The sequence below is a fragment of the Meriones unguiculatus genome, chromosome 12 (genome assembly GCF_030254825.1).
Source record: "Meriones unguiculatus strain TT.TT164.6M chromosome 12, Bangor_MerUng_6.1, whole genome shotgun sequence".
Lineage (NCBI taxonomy): Eukaryota > Metazoa > Chordata > Mammalia > Rodentia > Muridae > Meriones > Meriones unguiculatus.
In genome coordinates this window covers 32,274,499-32,293,456 of record NC_083360.1, presented here as the reverse complement: position 1 = coordinate 32,293,456, position 18,958 = coordinate 32,274,499, and the positions used below count along the sequence as shown (strand labels likewise).

The window sequence follows — 18,958 nt, the reverse complement described above, 5'->3', positions numbered from 1 at the left end:
AGGGTCCCAGTTTCTCCTTTGGAATGCTTTCCCTGCACAGGTTATCTTCGAAGTATGGGGTCTTCTTTTTCATTTCACAGAGCCTCACAACTAGGAGTTGTCTCAGAAGAGGCTTTGAACTAGACTTTTGAGCACCTTAGGACAAGTGGGGAGGGATTAAACCCATTTTGCATTATGAGATGCACGTGAACCTTTAGGAACTGGGGTGGAATGTTGTAGTTGTAGTTTAGATATGAAATGTCCCCCATAGGCTCACGTTTTGAATGCTTGGTCTTCAGCCAGTGGCACTATTTTGGGGATCATGCTTAACTGGGGGAAGGAGGTCATTAGGGGCCTGCCTTGAAGGAGTCCTAGCTACCTAGATCCCTGTCCTTTCTCTGATTTCTGGTCCACCATGATGGGATGATGGCTGCCACGTCCCGCTCTCTGCTGCCCTCTCTGCTGTGATGGCAGTTCCAAGACAATGAGCAGCACAGCTTTTTCTCCTGTCAGGTTTGTCTTGGCCCTTCTGACAAGCCACAAGAGAAGGAACTAATAGATTAACCTCAGGTCGACAGCTGCTGTCCTGGCAAGGTCACTGCCGAGGGCTGTCTGGCTGAGAGTCAGCATATTGCACATGGATGGCTTAGCATAGCCCACAGAGTAGGTGATGGCCACCATACTTGTCTCACAGTTATGTCACCTGCATGTATTTTGCCTCCATTTGAGTAATTTATCAAGAATGAATAAACTAAAGCTTCAACCCAAACTGCCTGTAAAAGGTGCAAAGCTCTCTCGTTTTGAGTGTTGGCTGGTGTGGCTCCCAGGGCTTGCCTGTGGGTGAGCCCACCGCTGCTGCCCAGAGCTGAGGAGAATGACGCTCTGGCTGCTTCACACCTCCATGAACCCCCAGTGAGAGGGTGGGTGGGAAGTTGCCAAGGGGCTTGCGGGCCTCAGCAGGCTGAGTTCAATATTACGCTACCATCTGGGCTTTTGAGAGGCCCTGGAACATTCGTCCTCTTAGTATTACCTCAACCAAGATTTTTTTTTTAAATGTATTTATTGTTTGTTTGTTTGTTTGTCAGTCAGAGACAGAGTCTCATGTAGCTCAAGATGGTCCCAAACCCGCTCTGTGATCCAGACATGCCGTGAATGTTTGAACCGCCTGCCTCAGTTTCCCAAATGTTAGGGTAACAGTGTAGTTTCAGCAAGCACTGCTTTCAACCATGATCCTATAGACTTTTCAAAAATTGCATTTATTCTCTGTCTCTCTGTGTCTCTGTGTCTCTGTCTCTCTCACTCTTTTTTTTTTGTGTGTGTGTGTGTGTGTGTTCTCTAGGGAACCTGTAGAGGTGAGAAGACCATTTTCAGGAGTCAGTTCTCTCCTGTCATGTAGGTCCTGGAGTTTGAACTCAGGTCAGCAGGCTTAGCCAACAAGCGCCTTTATCAATGAGACATGTTAATGGCCCTCAACCAGGATTTTTGAAGGGAGAAACAAAGCTTTTCTAAACACCATGAACATAACATGAATATAAACACCACTCCAATGGCAGTCTGAGTTCTAGGGTGTGTCCCTGAATTTTAGGCTCTTTTCGAGACTGAGTTTGAAGCCACTGAAATTCAAACAAAACAAATGTAATAAACAAGATAAAAATAAGCCCTTGTTGCTGGCACAGAGTGGATTGAGCATGAGATATTTAGGTGGAAGAGAAAGAGGAGAGCTAAATTCCAAGGCCACAAAGTTCAGTGGGCTATGATAATCCAAAAGGCTGTTAGCCCACAACATAATTTCTTCTAAACAGTAAAATAAACAACAAACTGAAAAACTGAAGACCTGGATTAAAAAATTAACCACTTGTCATGAGTGGAGATTAAGTTTATTTGGGTGCTAGGTAACTAGAAAAGCTAATCTGCTCTATTTTTGTTTTCTCAAATGTTCCTGTTATTTAAAATTTTTTAAAAATTGTTTTAATAGCATATATTAAATGAAAAAGAAAAGGAGAAGAAAGGAAACATGACAGCTTCTAGGTAAGGTGGAGGAGAAGGTTTATTGTAGATCAAAGGGGACCATAGTTGCAGTCAGGGACATCTAGGCGAGTCCTGAGTGGACATGACCAGACTGAGCCAGGCCGTGTGGGGAAAGGGGGCCGTGGAAGGGAGAGGGGGGAGAGGGGAACCGGGTGCAGCAGCCCAGAGGCCTAAAGGTACAGAGACAGCCGGTAACCAAAATGTTTGGCTTATATAGGGAAGAGCAGCCTAGCCTATTGGGCTGGGAAGCTCAGGGTAGGGGGCGGGGTATGCCAGCCAGGAGGGTTCCAGGAGAGCGCTGCTGTTTGTTAGTTTGTTTCAGTTCGTGTTGGAAGGCAGAAGAAGCTAGGTTTGATGTCAGTAAAGGATGGCAGCTGCTGTGCCAGCAGCAGGGTAGGTGCACTCATCAGCAAGGTGTAAAGGAGGGCAGGCAAGCGTAGACTGGCCTTTCCCTCAGCTATTTTTATATCTAGGGAAGGTTCTACTCACTCTGGGCCCCCCTCCCATTAATCCTTCCAGGAAATACCTTCACAGAACCAGCGTGTCTCTTGGTTGATCCCAAGCAGGTTGACAAGAGTTAACAACCATAACGTGTGACTGTGTCTATTGTTGATAAGAAGAACCTCACTTCTTGTCCACTGAGCCCTCCAGTCCTTTGCCTGTACCTGCACGGACTGCTGCTGAGTATTTGTTACATATACAGTAGGTGGTATATACATATATCTATGTCTCTATCTGTCTGTCTATTTCCATCTATATATCTGTTTCCATCTATCTATCTATCTATCTATCTATCTATCTATCTATCTATCTATCTATCTATCTATCTTTATTAGGTGGGTTGTGATAGATACTATGCCAGTGGATAACTTACAGTGCAACCCTGATTTCACACAGTGGTCTGGCTTCTTCCATCCCTCACTGTGCACAGGGCATTTTTGTTCCCTGTGTTTCCATAGAAACACCTGGAGCTATTGACCCTTTCTCTTTCCTGATATTAGGCCCAGGAGACCTACAGTTTTGACTGTGGGTGTAAGAGTCTAATTCCTTTATGTGCCCACCAGCGGCTACATTTGGCCTTTGCCTGCTTTTCCACCTCTCCTGCTCTCTGGCTCTCAGAGCTGTGATGCTGAAACCATTCCAGCTCTCTGAAAGGCCATGTGAATTCCCCCGGCCTTACAAGCTTTGCTTGCGTCTAGAGCACAGTCTCTGTCCCTTTTCTTGTGCTTAGCTAGGGTGCTGTTGGCAGTTAGTCACTGTAGCATTTAACACTCAAACAGTCTGGAGCCCGAAATTAAATCTGAGACTAGAGGCACAGACACCCCCAGATCTGCTACATCTATAAATGGAGCACCTTTCCTCTGGCGCCGGCATCCAGGAGCCTCGCCTCGCCTCGCTTCTGCTCCACATCATTTTTCTCTAAGGGCCGAGGTCAAAGCAGAATGGAGTCAAAAAAGGGAAGGCATTCTTCAAAGAAAAGGGGATTGTTTGCTGGCTGTGATGGCGCCTGTCTGCTTGGCACAATCTAGGATTACCTGGAGAAGGGCTGGAAAACTTCTGTGGAGTATTATGAGTTACCTTAATTGCTGTGGGAGATGATTACGGTGATTACGGTGGGCAGCTTCGCTCGATGGCCTTGTGGCTGCTGACTGCTCGAGCAGGGCGCACGCATTCGTTGATTGCTTTCTGCTCTCTGCCTGTGGGGTGATCAACTGCTTCAAACTCCCGACACCCGAACTTCCTCACCACGATGGACTCCACCTTGAACTTTGAGCCAAATCAACCTTACGTTCTTTTCATCAAGGTGTTCTATCTCAGCGACTCAGAAGAAACCGAGATGGGAGCTGGTACTGGCAGTGGTGCTGTCGCTGTGGTGAACATGACCGCGTGGCTTTCAGGCCTTTGGGGCTGTTTTGTAGGAGGGATTGTGGAAGACCTTGGCCCTTTGGTCTAGAAAAGCCACTGAGAGCTGCAAGCAGAGGTTGGTGATACATGCTGGTGGAGCAAAGAAGATATGAGCACTGAGAGAAAACAAGGGATTGGGCTAGAGGACATAAATGTATTTTTTTTTTTTTTTTGCCAAGAATCAGTTTTTTTTTTGTTGTTTGTTTTTTTTTTTTTTAATTCTGTCCCTGTATTAAGAACCTGAGTGGAATAAATCAACATAATTGGCTAATTTGTCAGAGGGAATTTCAGGGCTGGTGAGCATTCATGCTGATGCGTGTTAAAGATTGGAACCACAAGAAGCCTCCAGTGCCACAGTGGGGCAATAGGGAAGGTGTCTTGGGGGCAAAACTTCATCTCATGGGTCTAGGTTCCATTAAATAAAGAACCTAAGCTGAAGGGGTTTCTTGCTCCTCGGAAGCAACCGCTTAGGAAAATGTTTCCCCAGCGTCAGCACGAAGAAGCTGATTCGGGTGTGGTCCAGGGTGGCCAGACATCTCCAGTTGGTGGGAGATCAAGCACATCAGGAGCCTCCATGTCATTGCTGGTTCTGAAAGCATGGAGGATTCCAGACTGAGGGGGTCATGGACAGCAGCAGAGGCCAAGCACCGTGTGGCAGGGTTGGTGTCCATGCAGAAAGCCCCTGAGGATCATGGGACATCTGCCAAGGAAAACTGCTGGTGCAGGCTGGAACAGCCACCCACCAATAGAATCGCTGTGTGCAGAGCTGAAAGGGTGGAGCTTATGAGCCTCTTGGGCATCTGTTGATTTGATCTAAAATGAACTTTCTCCCTTAAGCAGACAAAGAGCAAGAGCTGCCTTCTTCCCTGTCGAAGGAAAAGGTGGATCTTTTCACCTCAAAATATCTGGATTAAGCATGGGTCTTTTTACTTCAAATGGTTTGATTGTGAAAATTCCCTCACAACGATACCCAGCCGCTGGGGCTTTAGCTAATTTCAGTTGGAGTCAAGCTGACAGACAACCAAGAATAGCCACCATGGTAGGAAACTGCCAAGTGAGTTTTACTCCTCCACGGAGGTGTTAGATGCTTGCCAACTGTTTTTCCTTTTGCAACACCTCTGTGGAAAGATCTGGGGTTCCTATGGAGTTCTGGATTTTTTTTCAAGTGTCTAAGGGAGTGAGTTAAGTAAATGCACTTATGATGGTCGGATGTTGGTCTTCAGACATGGAACCCCGCTGGAAATAATACTTCCTTTAGTCACCCCTGAAACGGTTAGCTCCACAGTCTTGTCAGCAGTGATGAGGTCGTTCCTTTGCCGTGAGGCCGCCTCGTGTTAGCCCCGTCATTGCCTTGAGCAGCAACGATAATGTCTTTGCTCTCTGGCTTTCTTGGTGGAACAGAATGATGAGGTCATAAGGGCAACACCATTCCCAGGGTACTTCAAAGGAGAAGGTACCTCAGGTCCTCCCTTTGAGCAACAGGCCTCCAGTCCTGGCTCAGCAGCAACAGCTCACCCTTCGCTTCCAAGATTTAGTGGAAAGAGCCTGGCATGAAGCCGCAGACCTGTGTTGTCTGCTGGCCTCTTCTCCATTTCCTGAGACCACAGCAGGTGCGCCACTCAACAGCCTCCTACCTCTCCCCATAGTAGGCAGACATGGTCGATTCCAATAAGGCCTTCTCTCCCACCGGTGTCTCAGGGCGTCTCCCCGCTCTCAGAGTCTGAGATGAGGATTTCCCTTGAGAGTTTCTTTAAAATGGAACTATTGCATTTGGGAGGCTCACCACATATCTTCTCTCAAATCCTACAGAAACCAGGGTGAAATGGCCCACACCTGCCGTGGAACCATCAACCTGGCCTCCACACACATTGACACAGAGGACTCCTGTGGAATCTTGCTATGCAACGGGGCAAGGACCTACCACCTCAAGGCCAGCTCAGAGGTGGACCGGCAACAATGGATCACTGTTCTGGAGCTGGCCAAGGCCAAGGCTATCCGTGTGATGAAAACGCAGTCAGGTAGTGACCACTCAGCACGGGTGGGGGGGTACGGTGGTGCCTCGGTAGTCTAGAGGAACTGGGAATCAAAAGCCTTTGGGAATAGCAGTGACCAGGAAATCTAAGATGCTCTGGTCCAATTCAGAAGGCCCAAGGTCTGTGTGTCCCCTTCCCACCTTGTTGGATTCACCCTCAGCTTTGAGGGAGCCATCTGCCGAGATGTTTGTGGGCGATGAGTCCTGGGGATGAGAATGTTTGCAGTGCCAGGGGCTGTGTGTGCCCCTTCCTTCCTTCCTTCCTTCCTTCCTTCCTTCCTTCCTTCCTTCCTTCCTTTTCTTCTTTCTTTCATTCTTCTTTTTTTAATCAGGATGGTTATGAGAAGCGCAGTAGATGCTTCAGTTTTTGGGTGATCCAGAAGCACTGGCATAGTGTGGGCATCCAGGATGGTGTACTGTGCCTCAGACTGGGTTTTCCCCAGTGACCACATTGTGGGTTCTGAGGACAATTTCCCAGAACTGCAGACTTGGCCAACACCGATGGTCTCGTCAGAGTATTTATATGATTGATTTATAAGCCAATAGTTCCAACAGCCTGTGAGTAAGACTCTTCCCTTGCTGCTTGCCTTGGTCTCTCACTAGAGGCCACTAGAAGTGCCAGAGATAGTCATCTTGACACTTAGACTCGAGGAGGTGTTCATTTAAAATGCTATTTATCCTAAATGTATCCCGTTAGTACCTAAAAACATTGCCTTTGCTTCTACAACATGGTTTTTTCATTGTGTGGAGGTGCCATAGTTCATTTAGCCTGTTGTCTGTGGATGAGCCATTAGGCTATTTTCTTAAGATTAATTAGTTTTATGGGTATGAGTGTTTTGAACAGACACATTTGTCTGTTGTGTGTGTGTGTGTGTGTGTTTTTCTCTCAGCGTCCAGAAGAAGGCGCCAGACGCTCTGAGGATAGAACTATGGACAACTGTAAGCCTTTGTGTGCAGTCCCATAAATAGTATGGCCAGGTCTGTCACAGCAGTTCCCCACTCCTTGTACCAACTTCTGTCTTTGTTACTGTTATATTTCTGTGATAAGACACCATGATCAAAGCAACCTATAGAAGAAACAGTCTATCAGGAGCTTATGGTTTCAGGGGTTTAGAGTCCATAACCATCCTTGTGGGGAGGCATGGCACAGGCAGGCAGGCATGGCACTGGAGCAGTAGCTGAGAGCTTACATCTGATCCACAGGCGCAAGGCGGGGAGAGACGGAGGGAGAATGACACATGTCCAACAAGGCCACTCCTCCCAGTCCTTCCCAGTCCCACCAACTGCAGACCAAGCATTCAAATATAGGAGCCTATGGGGGCCATTCCCATTCAAACCACCACAAGGGGAAACTAGAAACTACTTTGAGATGGATGGAAATGAGAACACAGTATAAAAAAAAATTGTGGGGTACAGCAAGTGTAACTCAAACTTATGGCTGTGAAAACACACATTGATAAACCTGCAGCAACAGGAGACTCAGCAATCAGGAAGAGAATACTGCAATAACTAAAACCAGACATGGAACTGGAACCATCTTGTTAGCTGGCAGCCTGCCCCTTTAATATGTTGGTCAGCAATAAGCATCCAGACTCCATCACCGGAAGAAATCAGGCCACACCCTTCTGCCACTGTTTCTTGGAGGCTAATTTTGTGTCAGCTCCTTTTCCAAACTTTACAGGATAAAGATTACATATATATATATATACACACATATATAAAACCTAGATGAGATGAAATGGAAAAATGTCTAAATATGCATGCATCACCATGACTAACTACAGAGATCTTAACATTTATAAAAGAGTGTGGCATGGAAATGGGAGATCTTACCATAAAGGAAACTCAAGTCCAGATGGCATTGCCAGTGAATTCTACCAAGATCTTAAAGAAGAATGCATACCAGTCCTATCAAAAATAAAAACCGAATAGGAAGAAATGCTTCTTCTTCCATGCAGCCAGCCGTGACACTAAAGCTACCAATCATATGACAAGAAAAGAAAGCTTGGTCTATCATCCATTATGAACACAGATGTAAACAAGATCCAGCAGTGCATTTCTAAAGGGTTGTGCTCCGTGATCAAATAGGATTTATTCACAAATCCAAGGAGGTTTATTATTATTATTTTTTGAGACAGGGTTTTTATGTGTAGCCTTGGCTGTCCTGGACTAGCTTTGTAGATCAGGCTGGCCTTGAACTCACAGTGATCTGCCTGCCTCTGCCTCCCTGAGTGCTGAGATTACAGGTGTGTGCCACAGCGCCCTGCTCCAAGGAGGTTTAAAATAAGAGAAAACAATCAGTGTAATATAGCAATTTGATTGAAGGTGGGTTCACAATCATCTGAAGTAATGCAAGGAAAGAATCTTGACAAATATCCAACACTCTTAATCACTCGGGAAGGAATGGAGAGATGGCTCAAGTGGTTAACAGCACTGGCTGCTTTTCCAGAGGACCTGGTTCTGATTCCCAGCACACACATGGTGGTTCACAGTCATCTGTAACTCCAGTTCCATGGAATCTAATGCCTTTCTCTGGCCTTCGTGGACACACATACATCCAAGGGGAACCTGTGCATTTAATATCCATGTTGATCTTGGGCCTGGCACTGAGCATAGCAGTGGAGTCAGTGCCCATGAGGGTTTGTTGTGAGGCCTGTGTTCCATGGCTCCCTCTGTGGATCTTCTGACCTCCTGGAGGGGAAGTGTTGAGGTGTTGTGGTTTCTCTCTGCCTATCACCACTGGGACAGGTGATCATGAGTTCTGGGCCAAGCTTAGACTACATAGTGAAACACTGCCTCTAAACACCAAAGAAGAAAAATGCATGTCAGAAGAGCCAGGGTATGTGGGTGAGGGCAGATGAGGACGCAGACCCAGTTTCTATGGTGCAAAGGGAACCAGGGATGAGAGGAGTGAAGCTGGTTTCTGCTTAGCCTGAGAAACAAAACAGAGCACACAAGATGCGTGAGCTCCAGGCCCCAGGGTCCCTCCAGGGCTTTCCATTTCTTCACCTTCTCACTTTCCACATTCGGTGGAATGTTCTATAGTAGCACAGGCAGAGCGCTAGGGCCGGGGCTTGTCTGATGCTGGGTAAGTGCCTTGACTTCTCAGTACCTCAGTTTCATCTGTGAAGTAAACAGTTGGCCAGGGTTTTTCCCAAGCCCCTCTACCCCCACCCTGCCCCTGACTCCCAGCTGTAGGGCCCTGGCTAAACCAGGCATCTCTGGCATCCAGTTCCCTTGTCTTCAACTGCTTGTCGCTGGAAGGATTATAGGATGATACATGGAAAACGGCACACTGTAGGTACAACCAAATCCATTCCTGGGAGCTGGGCCGTTGAGCAGTGTGCCCTGGCCCTCAAACACCATCCTGCCCACAGCTGGTGGCAGGTAACGTGACAGAAGAGCCCCACAGGGGGTCAGGTTCCAGTATGTCTGTCCCACCGACCTGCTGCATGTTTTCCTAAAGCAAGTGCACCAGCCCTGGATGCTCTCTCTACAGTCACAATCCCCGAGGAGACTGTTACGTTGGGATGTGAAGGCTCTCCTCCAGAAAGCTTCCTGTACTGGGGCCCCAGGTGGTGCTGCTATTTTGGGAGGGTCTAGCCTTGCCAGCTGCCCATCGAGATCAAAGGAAGACCCGTTTCCAGCTCTGCAGTCATTCTGATGATGTAAGGAGTCCCAGCTGACCTCCATGCTCAGCGCTCTCACACCTGGACTGTTATCGCAGCAGGAATGAGCAACATATAAATGGCGCAGACCCATGCCGAGCTACTCCAGACATCAGAAGCATGGCAGCTCCCCTGGGGATCATGGCAGGGGTTGGAGCAAAGGGCTGTGGATGTGACATCAAGGGCGGTCGAGAGTTGCCAGCCTGGGCAGAATCTGGGACTTTGGCCAGGAGAATGATGGATAGGACAGCTGAACAGCCCAGTAGTGAGAGTACAGAAACCACTGTCCATCACAGGAGGCTCAACTATTTCCAGCGGGCATTCCCTCCTCCACAACCCCTACCAATGGGACCTCGTTCTCCTGGAGTTTTACATCTGATTTGAGCACGCATTGAAAAGTGAATTTGAGTAACGGCTACCTCTGGGCTGGGCTTGGGAAAGTCAGATGTGCCTGTACCTGCAGTGGGGGCTTGTAACGACCAGGATTTGGGAGTAGTGAGTGGTCCTAAAACCTCTCACGACTCAATGGTCCTTTCTCCACCTGTGTCTATCCCTTCTGCTTTGCTTGATGGCGGCTCTTCTGGTCCCTTCCACCTGCGTATTTGGGTGTGGAGGAAATCCTTTTCCTGGGGTGGAGTTTGTCTTCAGTTGTGCATAAATGTCGTGTCACAATCATTAAACCTCAAGAAACCAGAAGCCCACCGTGCTCACAAAAGCAAAACTGGATCAATCCTTCTGCTACCCCAGGGGGGGAAAGCTGACTTTTTTTTTTTTAGTATGTTTGGGAATGCATAAAGGAAACCGATGTTAGCCAGTTATAGTGCCAACTTTTTAAGTAGGTGTGAGGCAGCCAATCGCTGAGTGCTATTTGCTCACTCTGTAAATGTATACAACACACTCACGTGAAGTCGCTCAAAAACCGTCCATATGCACTCATGTTCACCTGCCGTTCAAACAACCTTCATTGGTGTCCTTTTGTGTCCCAGGGCTAAGCCTGAAGTGGGGAACGCAGAGAAGGAATTCACTGTCTAGGAGTGAGATGGGCAGCCTGGACCCCAGGGAGCCCTGTAAAGGGAGAAGAGAGTTGTGCTTTGGGTGGAGTAAGATGCCAGGGGAGCAGGGACCGAGTTGTGTGACACAATTTGGGGGGAAGAAATGAACAAACATTTCTTCATGTCAGACAGTTACCCCACAACAGACCAAAGTATTGGCACCTCCAGAGTCTGTCTTGATGAACCAGTGAGTTTTATTGGGGTTACTTACGGGAGTACGGGTGAGGGGTTATTTACAGGAGCGGAAGTGACTCAAAGGCAGCTGCATCACCAAAGGCCATCCCAGCGTGAGTGAGGGCTCACAAAAGCTGGAACCCCGGAGCACACTACAGAGGCTGCAGGTAGCTCAGCAGGGTGGAGAGTGTCTTTCCACATGCCCAGCTGCTCTGAACCTCTTCCAGTCAGCTTGGCTGGTTTCTGCTCCTTTCAGTTGGCTTGGCTGATCAGAAACTCTTCTAGGCAGCCCAGCTGGTCTGAGGATGCCTCTCAGCTGTCCCTGCTGCTCAGAGATACTTGAAAAGAGAAGGGCCTAGTGTATCTGCTCAGTTTCAGGGGCTTTCAGAAGCCTTTGAGTTGTTCACTTCCTGAATCTGAGGAGCTTCCCTGCAGGATGGAAGGTTTTATCTGGGAGGACATTGCAAACTAATAGATCCCTGGCCCAGAAAGACCACTGGGAAAGCTGCCTGTGGCCCGAGCAGAGGCTCAGGTGGTTTCTTCCCTGAGGAAGAAGGAGGATGGCTGGGTCCTGCATTTGGGTGAAAGTGGATGAGACAGGATGAGGGACTTCCACAAGAAGAAGAGATGTATGTCAGGCTACCGACAGGATGGCCCACTCGAAACTAAGGCAGTTCTTCTGAAGCCTCGTGTATTCCATCTGAGGGAATTCTATCCCCTTTACGGTGAAATTAGGGCCTTCTTATAGGTGGTGTTGATCTTTTTTCACTTATGAAGTGAGTGTGAATTCCACTTGATTTTGTTGGAAGAATAAGCGTTTGGCAATTCTGTTGTGGTCTGTTTTTATCAAAACACCCAATGTGTCGAAGTTTTGACTCTGTGGGGATTAGAACCTTGCAAGTGTATTGTTGCTACTGACAGGGCTTGTCACTTTTCTCCGTGGCACTGCCTGACAGAATGACTTGAGGGAGGAGGCTTATTTTGGCTCATGGTTTCAGAGGAGTTTCTATTCAGCATGGCAGGAAAGGAGTCCAGTAAGCCAGCTTCGTGTGTGGCAGGACACAACAGCAGATCTTCACATGAAGTTTTCCAGGAAACAGGGCTAGACTGGAACCAGGGGCAGGTGGAACCTCCCAAGGCACTTCCCCAGTGAGAGCACAGAAACCACTGTCCATCACAGGAGGCTCAACTATTTCCAGCGGGCATTCCCTCCTCCACAACCCCTACCAATGGGACCTCGTTCTCCTGGAGTTTTACATCTGATTTGAGCACGCATTGAAAAGTGAATTTGAGTAACGGCTACCTCTGGGCTGGGCTTGGGAAAGTCAGATGTGCCTGTACCTGCAGTGGGGGCTTGTAACGACCAGGATTTGGGAGTAGTGAGTGGTCCTAAAACCTGCTAGCCAGGTCCCGCATCCTGAAAACTCCTCAGCCAACCACCTAACACATGAGCCTCTGGAGAACGTTTCAGTTCAAACAGTAACAGTGACAGAGTGTGGTGTGGGATCACACAGAGGATGGTCACCTGCATTTGTTCCAGACCTCCCTGCAGAGCAACCTTCTCCTCCCCCTCAGTTGTGGGTTTTGGGAAAAGGGACCCAGGGGGCTGGCTCTCTCTCCTTAGCCTGATGAACTCAGCTGACCCTGTACTCTTTGGCTCTGCCTCCAGGTTTTCTTTGGGGAGATAGGCACTTTTAGCCTTTAGACTATGTTTTGTTTTGTTTCCAAGAGAGGGTTTCTCTGTGTGGTGTTGGCTGTCCTGGACTCACTTTGTAGACCAGGCTGGCCTCGAACTCACAGAGATCTGACTGCCTCTGCCTCCCAGTGCTGCTATTAAAGACTCACCGCATTGGGCCTATGTTTATTCTTTTTAAACCAAAGCTCAGGAGGGCAAATGTCTATTCCCTCAGTGTCTGCTGGGAAGCTGTTGTCTTCTCCCTGATGCACCTGAGGGATTTGGGGGTTACAGTATACTATACAATCTGGTAAGCCAGCCTACCTGCCTAGTGAGGCCTGCTGAGCTTGTTCACCTGCCGGAAACCCAGCTCCTGCCACTATCCTGCTTCCTGGCATAAACCTTGATCCACCTGGTGGTCCTGCTCCTCACTGACCCCAGGCCAAATGACCACACTTCTCTCCTACCTTGATCCTCCTGCAGGGGCCTGGCTTCATGGCTATTGTGCCTGTCCTTGTTTGTTTGTTTGTTTGTTTGTTTTTAAGACAGGGTTTCACTGTATAGTCCAGGCCAGAACTGATGGCCTAAAAACCTGCAACCCCTCATATTCAGGCTACCCTTGAACTCATGATCCTCTTGTGTCCACCTCTTGAATGCTAGGATTACAGGTGTTTGCCAACTTGCCTAGCTTGCAGCAACAACCATGTTTTTGTTAGTTTGAAGTTGAGTTCTCTTTGCCTTTTTAAAAAAAATCAGATGATAAATACTGCCTCTAAGGAAGAAATGCATCCATCTGTTATCCTTATATACTGGCCACAGAGCCAAGCCATCCTGTGTCCTTCTTCTCTGCCTGAAGCTACCTAACCACCTGTTCTGTGGCAGTCCCCCCAGTTCCTGACTGTCTGCCACAGGAAGCCCTGTGTCATTCCCCTGAGGGCTACAGACCCACCTGTAACCTGCCCTCCCGCTCAGCCTGAGGGGCAGCTCCCGGCTGCCACCTGTGGCATCTCGTCCGCGAGCAGCACCTGCCTTCCCCTGAAGCCTCCCTTGGAGACTCCGCCATCTGCTGCCCGCAGTGCTGTGACACCTGTTCCCCTCATGTGCCTTCAGGTTCATGAAGACTTGTGTCCCTTGACCCCTTGACCCTGCTGCCTTCTCAGCCAGTGCTGGAATTACAGGTGTTTGCCACGATGCCTGGCTTGCACTTACCACATTTTTGTTGGTTTTAAATTGAGTTCCTTTTGCTATATTTATTGGGTGATAAATGCCACCTCACCCCTGGACAGCTGCTCATCCCTGTGGCACACGGCTGTCTAGCCAGGATCCACACATTCTTTAGTCTCTTGACCTCTCAGCACATCCACTTGCCAGACCCCCACCCTGGGATCGGCCCACTTACAACTTCCTACGGAGGGGCACTCCGCTACTGGATCAGCTTCTTCTGCACCTGGGTAGGCAGGCCATGACGTAGCGTGGAGTGCCCAACCTTTTGACACAGTGACATGATGCTGTCATCTACCACTGCATCAGGCTGACGTTACAGCTACCCATCAAAGTCCAGCTTCGACACTCCAGGGGGTAAACTGAGGCAGGGTGTTGATCAGTGGCTGGCTGATCACCCAGGCTTCCTGTGAGGGCAAAAGCTTAGCTTTTCAGGCTGGAACAACATCGGCTTCCACTGCTAGTGGTAATTGAGGGGCCAGAACTAATGGTTTCTGGTGGCAGGCCAGAGCTGATGGCTCCTGGTTGGGGGGAGGAGGGGGAGTTTCCACTGATGGTGGCAAGTGGAGGGCCAGAGATGATGGCTCCTAGTGGGGTCTCCCACTGATAGGGGCAAGCATCTAAAAAGGAAAGGAAAGAAGGCAGGAAAAAACTGTATACACACACACACACACACACACACACACACACACACACACACACACATTGGGTGTATGGAAAAAGATTCCAACCTCACTTGTGGATGAAAAAGATTTCCAACAACTTTATTTTTTTTTTCTCCCACAGCTTATATATCCCAGCAAGATCTTTTAAACAGTACAAAAATCACAATGTGGCTACATTCTATTTTTCTCTAAGTGAACGATTACAATGAGCATATGTAAACATGTTCCCCAATACCCTGACATGATCAAATGTTTCATGTATTATGGGTGAGAAACAAATATGAAAAACAAAGTATTCTCAGGAACTCACGTACATTTGTAACTAAGCAATTTGTTATAGATTAAGTGTGAGGAAGATAATTTCTCAGCAGGTTTTTCTTTACTGGCAGGCTGCAATTTGTGGTTACAAAGAATCACTTAATTAACTTAAAAGATAATCTTACAAAAATCTTAAAAGAATCACCAATCTAAACTTTTTTTCTAAGCTTTTATGTAAAAAAAAAACAAATCAGCCATTTCTACTTTTAAGTCCTCCAGGTGCACATCTACTCATTAATTAATATTTTTTATTAAATCATACCAGGAAGCTAAGGGCAAAAATGGGTACAACACCTTAATCACCTTGAAGCCCAGCTTCAGCAAGTGCTAACTGGGGTATTGTTTTAGTTCTCCAACTCAAAAAGTCCCTATCTCAACTATTAGAAAAGTGTACTTTTCTTAACTTCAAATTGGTCTCTAAGATTGTCTACATCAGAGCCACTAGCAAAAACATCTTTATCTAACCTTGCTAAACAATCTTTTTCCAAATTCCTTCTAAAGGTGGTAGTCACTGCTAACAATCTACATCTGTAGGTTCCGTTCAAGGGTGGTGGTTGAATTAATCTGCTCCAGCAGCAATGCCTGAAAGAGACCAGGCATGGTTATTGTGCCAGTGATACCGCTCAGTGAGGGGCTGGAGGCCCCCTAACTCATATCTTAGGAAGATTAGAAAGGCTGCAGTGATAACAAGCAGAGCTATGCTCCATCACAGCATGAAGTCCTCAGGACCCCTAGTCCTCGGGGCTATGCCATCGTGGTCATGCTAACCAGTGGCTCATTGCATGAGTTCTGGAGCCGTTTGCTGTTCCTCTTGTATGGACCTAGATGGCTGCCATGAGATGTGTGTGGTCCCACATGACACATGTGGCACATGCCTGGGCCTATTTCCCATTTCCATCCTGTCACCCCCCACTTGACAAAGCCAGATCTACGGGGTCTAGGAGCAGATGGTCTGGGAGCAGAGAGCGTGCAGGGCCATGGGCAGCTGGCTGATGATGGGGGAGGCCTTAGATGATGTCCCAGAGGACCTCCCTGCTGGCTGGAGACGGACATGTCACAAGAGGCCAGGGCTCTTCTGGATCTTGCCAAGGCAGTCTTTTCCTAGTCTTGAATTTACAAGCCCTTTCTTACATCTGTCTTGTGAAAGAGTGAATGATGAGGAATGGGGCAACCCCAGGCTTTGCTCATTAAGTAGCATTCTTTGATGTGAAAAAGCTTTATCCTATGTCCACAGCTGCCATCTGGTGGTTGGTTGACCAGACTTTAGGAGGCATGCTTGCTGGACCTGGCATAGCTGTTCTCACTCGCCTGCCTTTTTTTTTTTTTTTTTTTTTTTTTTTACCTGAGCTTAAAAAATTATTTTATCTGTATTGGTGTTTTGCTTGAATATTTATCTGTGGGAGGATGTTGGAGTCCCTGGAACTGGAGCTATAGACAGTTGTGAACTGTCCTGTGGGTGCTGGGAATTGAACCCAGGTCCTCTGGAAGAGCAGCCAGCAAGTGCTCTTAAGGTCTGAGCCATCCCTCAGCCCCTCGTCTTCGGGTCATCAGGATGTGGGAGAAGAGCCCAGTGAAAAGAAGGACTTTCCTGCAGATGGACCGTCCCCTTGGAGAAGGGCTAACGAGGCCAGTGGTGAGTCGGCTATGCACACTGCCTGTGCTTCCTTTGTGTAGTCCTGGATGCCTAGAAACCACTGAGTAGATCATGCTGGCCTTGAATGCAGAACTCCACCTGACTGCCTCCTGAGTGCGGGGATGAAAGAAGTGTGCCACCGCACCTGGCCTTGATCTAGTTCCCTCTTTCTTCCTGGCTGGGTCTGGCCTTGTGGCCGCTCCCTCAGCTCCTGCCTGGGGGAGGTTCCTGTTTGCTTGCCCAGTTGTCCAGCATCCCTCACACCTGCTTGGCTGTCTCCTAACCCTGGGCAGCCTCGGGTACCAGGTAGGCCTAGGCTCACATCCCGACTATAGCTTGTATTAACTGGGTCACCGTTGCCGTGTTTCCTTACCTAAAAGGCTGAAGGTTGTGTAAAAGAACAAACAGAATCTTGTCACCCAGGGGACTTGCGAATGATTCTGTGACTTAAACAGACACAAGGCCAGAATTTGAGGTAGCATCAAACAGGTGGTAATTTGGGGGAGTTTTTTCTTCCAGGTTCTTCTGGACCATGGGAAGATGTACATAAAAGCAGTGAGTAGTGACAGCTCCAGAGGAGGCTGTCCAGGTCAGGCCCAGGGAGCAGGAAATCTGTGGGATATGACAGTGCAGGCAGCAGGGGTCCCAAAACTGCAGAAATCCCATCCTGTAGTAGGAAGTACTATGGTCCACAAAGGTGAGCAAACCCTCATTGTATTTCTCTCTCTCCCTCCCTTTTTTCCTCTCCCTCCCTCTCTCCCTGCTTCTCCACTTGGCAATAAAGTGATGGGCAGTGTCTAAAGCTCTGTTGGCCCAAAAGACTGAAAAAATATTTTTATGGAGCTAGAAAATACCAGATGAGAAGGGGGAGGGAGGGAGGAAGTAAGGGGGGGAGGGAGAGAGAATGCGCACAGATTCATGTTTGGTAATATGACCCCATAAAGTTGGTTATAAAGCCAAGAATGGTGGTGTTTGCCTATAATCCCAGCACTCAGGGGGTTGAGGCAGGAGGATGGAAGGTGGGGGCCAGCATGGACTGCATGGCACAATCTGCCTCAGAAAAAAATATTGAATTGTTTATGAATGCCTGGGCTCGTGTCCAGCTATCTCGTGCCTAGGCAACCTCACTAGTAAACTCTAGAAAATGTCTGTGAAAGAAGCACCACCATGTGCACACACTGTGTCCGAGAAAACAGAGAGATTTCCAAGCCATTCCATGAAGATGATGCTGCCGCCATACAAAACAGACAAAGATGGTACCGGAGAGCTGCAGCTCAGTGTCTGTCCTGAACATAGATTTTTGAATTTTCAGATACTAGCCATTGAAATCCAGAAAAATACAGCTAGGCTAATTCACCATGGTCAAGGCGGATTCTTGCCAGGAGTGCAACATTAAGCCAACATTTGAAGATCTGTCTAAACAACCTCTATGCTAACACTCTTGCATGACAAAAATGACACAACCCTGTCAACTCATTCAACAAGATTCAATACCATTCCTGGTGAAAACCCAATGAACAGGAACTACCTCTGCTGTATTAAGGGTGACTTCCAAAAGCCAGTCTTATACTGTGAATGCTGGATGCTTCTTGGAGATGAACAGACAAATGTCCAGTCATGCCCTGACACCCACCCTCACACTGATGACCCTCGCCAGCAGCAGAGTAAGCAAGGAAAGGGAGGCAAAGATACAAGATCAGATAGGGAGAAAGAGGCCCTGTCCTGCTTGCAAATGACATAATGGAGCTGTAGAAAATTTCTCGGGTGTTAGCAATGTCTGTCATCCTCTGTTGTGTCCTTGCTTGAGTTGTTACGTTGGTCATGGGGGGCACTTACCTCTAATCCCAGCCCATGGAGAAGTGAAGGCAGGAGGAGAGAGAATTGGGGACCTGCCTGGGCTTCCTTATTGAGGTGCATGGGATCAATAGCAAACCCTGGCTTAACAAGCCTCCCTGAGTAGGATGGCTGGATTGATAAGTCACTCACACTGTCCCATTTGACGAATTTATTTATTGTGTGTTGTGTATCTACATGATGGCCACTCCCACTTAATCCTGTCGGGGGTGTGTGATGCCTGTCTCCTCTGGGTTCTGCTGTAGACCTCCCAGACAAAAAACCACTTGGTGAGCAAATAAGACTATCCTTCAAGTTAACACAAGGTGGCACTAGAGGAGGGCTCCTGCACTGTCTTGTTTCTAAATGGATGGGCAACATAAGGTTCAGTGTGTGTGTGAATTACGTTTAGACTATCTTCAGATCGCCTCACAGGGCGAGAGGCTGTCTGGAGAGCAGGAAGAGAGCTGCCCAGGGCCAGCCACCCTTCCATCTGGGGCTTTACTTCCAGGGGGCTGGTCAAGCTCAACGGTCCCTTTCTCCCGCCTTGCACCCTGTTAGCTGCCTGCCACTTCTGTGATGTCACAGCCCATTCTGATATCATAGTCTAGGGTCAGAATCTTCCCACCAGCTCAGATTCTGCCCTTAGAGTGAGCAGGCAGGCAGCTGAGCAGGGCAGGGGTGGGGCTGGCTGGTGGCCCCGGGGGCCTCCCCTAAAGAACATATGGCAGCCTGCCAGCCTATAGCACCAAGATGAAAACCCTCTAAAAGGTAA

General features: G+C 48.2%; 1 protein-coding gene across 3 annotated transcripts in view; it reads left to right on the top strand.

The window, feature by feature from the left end:
• The window catches only part of Osbp2 (oxysterol binding protein 2), a 160,604-nt gene that overhangs the window by 31,344 nt on the left and 110,302 nt on the right, over window positions 1–18,958 (top strand). For all 3 annotated transcript variants that reach the window (XM_060365546.1, XM_060365544.1, XM_060365545.1), the window contains exon 2: window positions 5,722–5,930. In XM_060365546.1, the coding sequence (XP_060221529.1) occupies window positions 5,722–5,930 (209 nt within the window). The remainder of the gene's footprint in view (window positions 1–5,721; window positions 5,931–18,958) is intronic.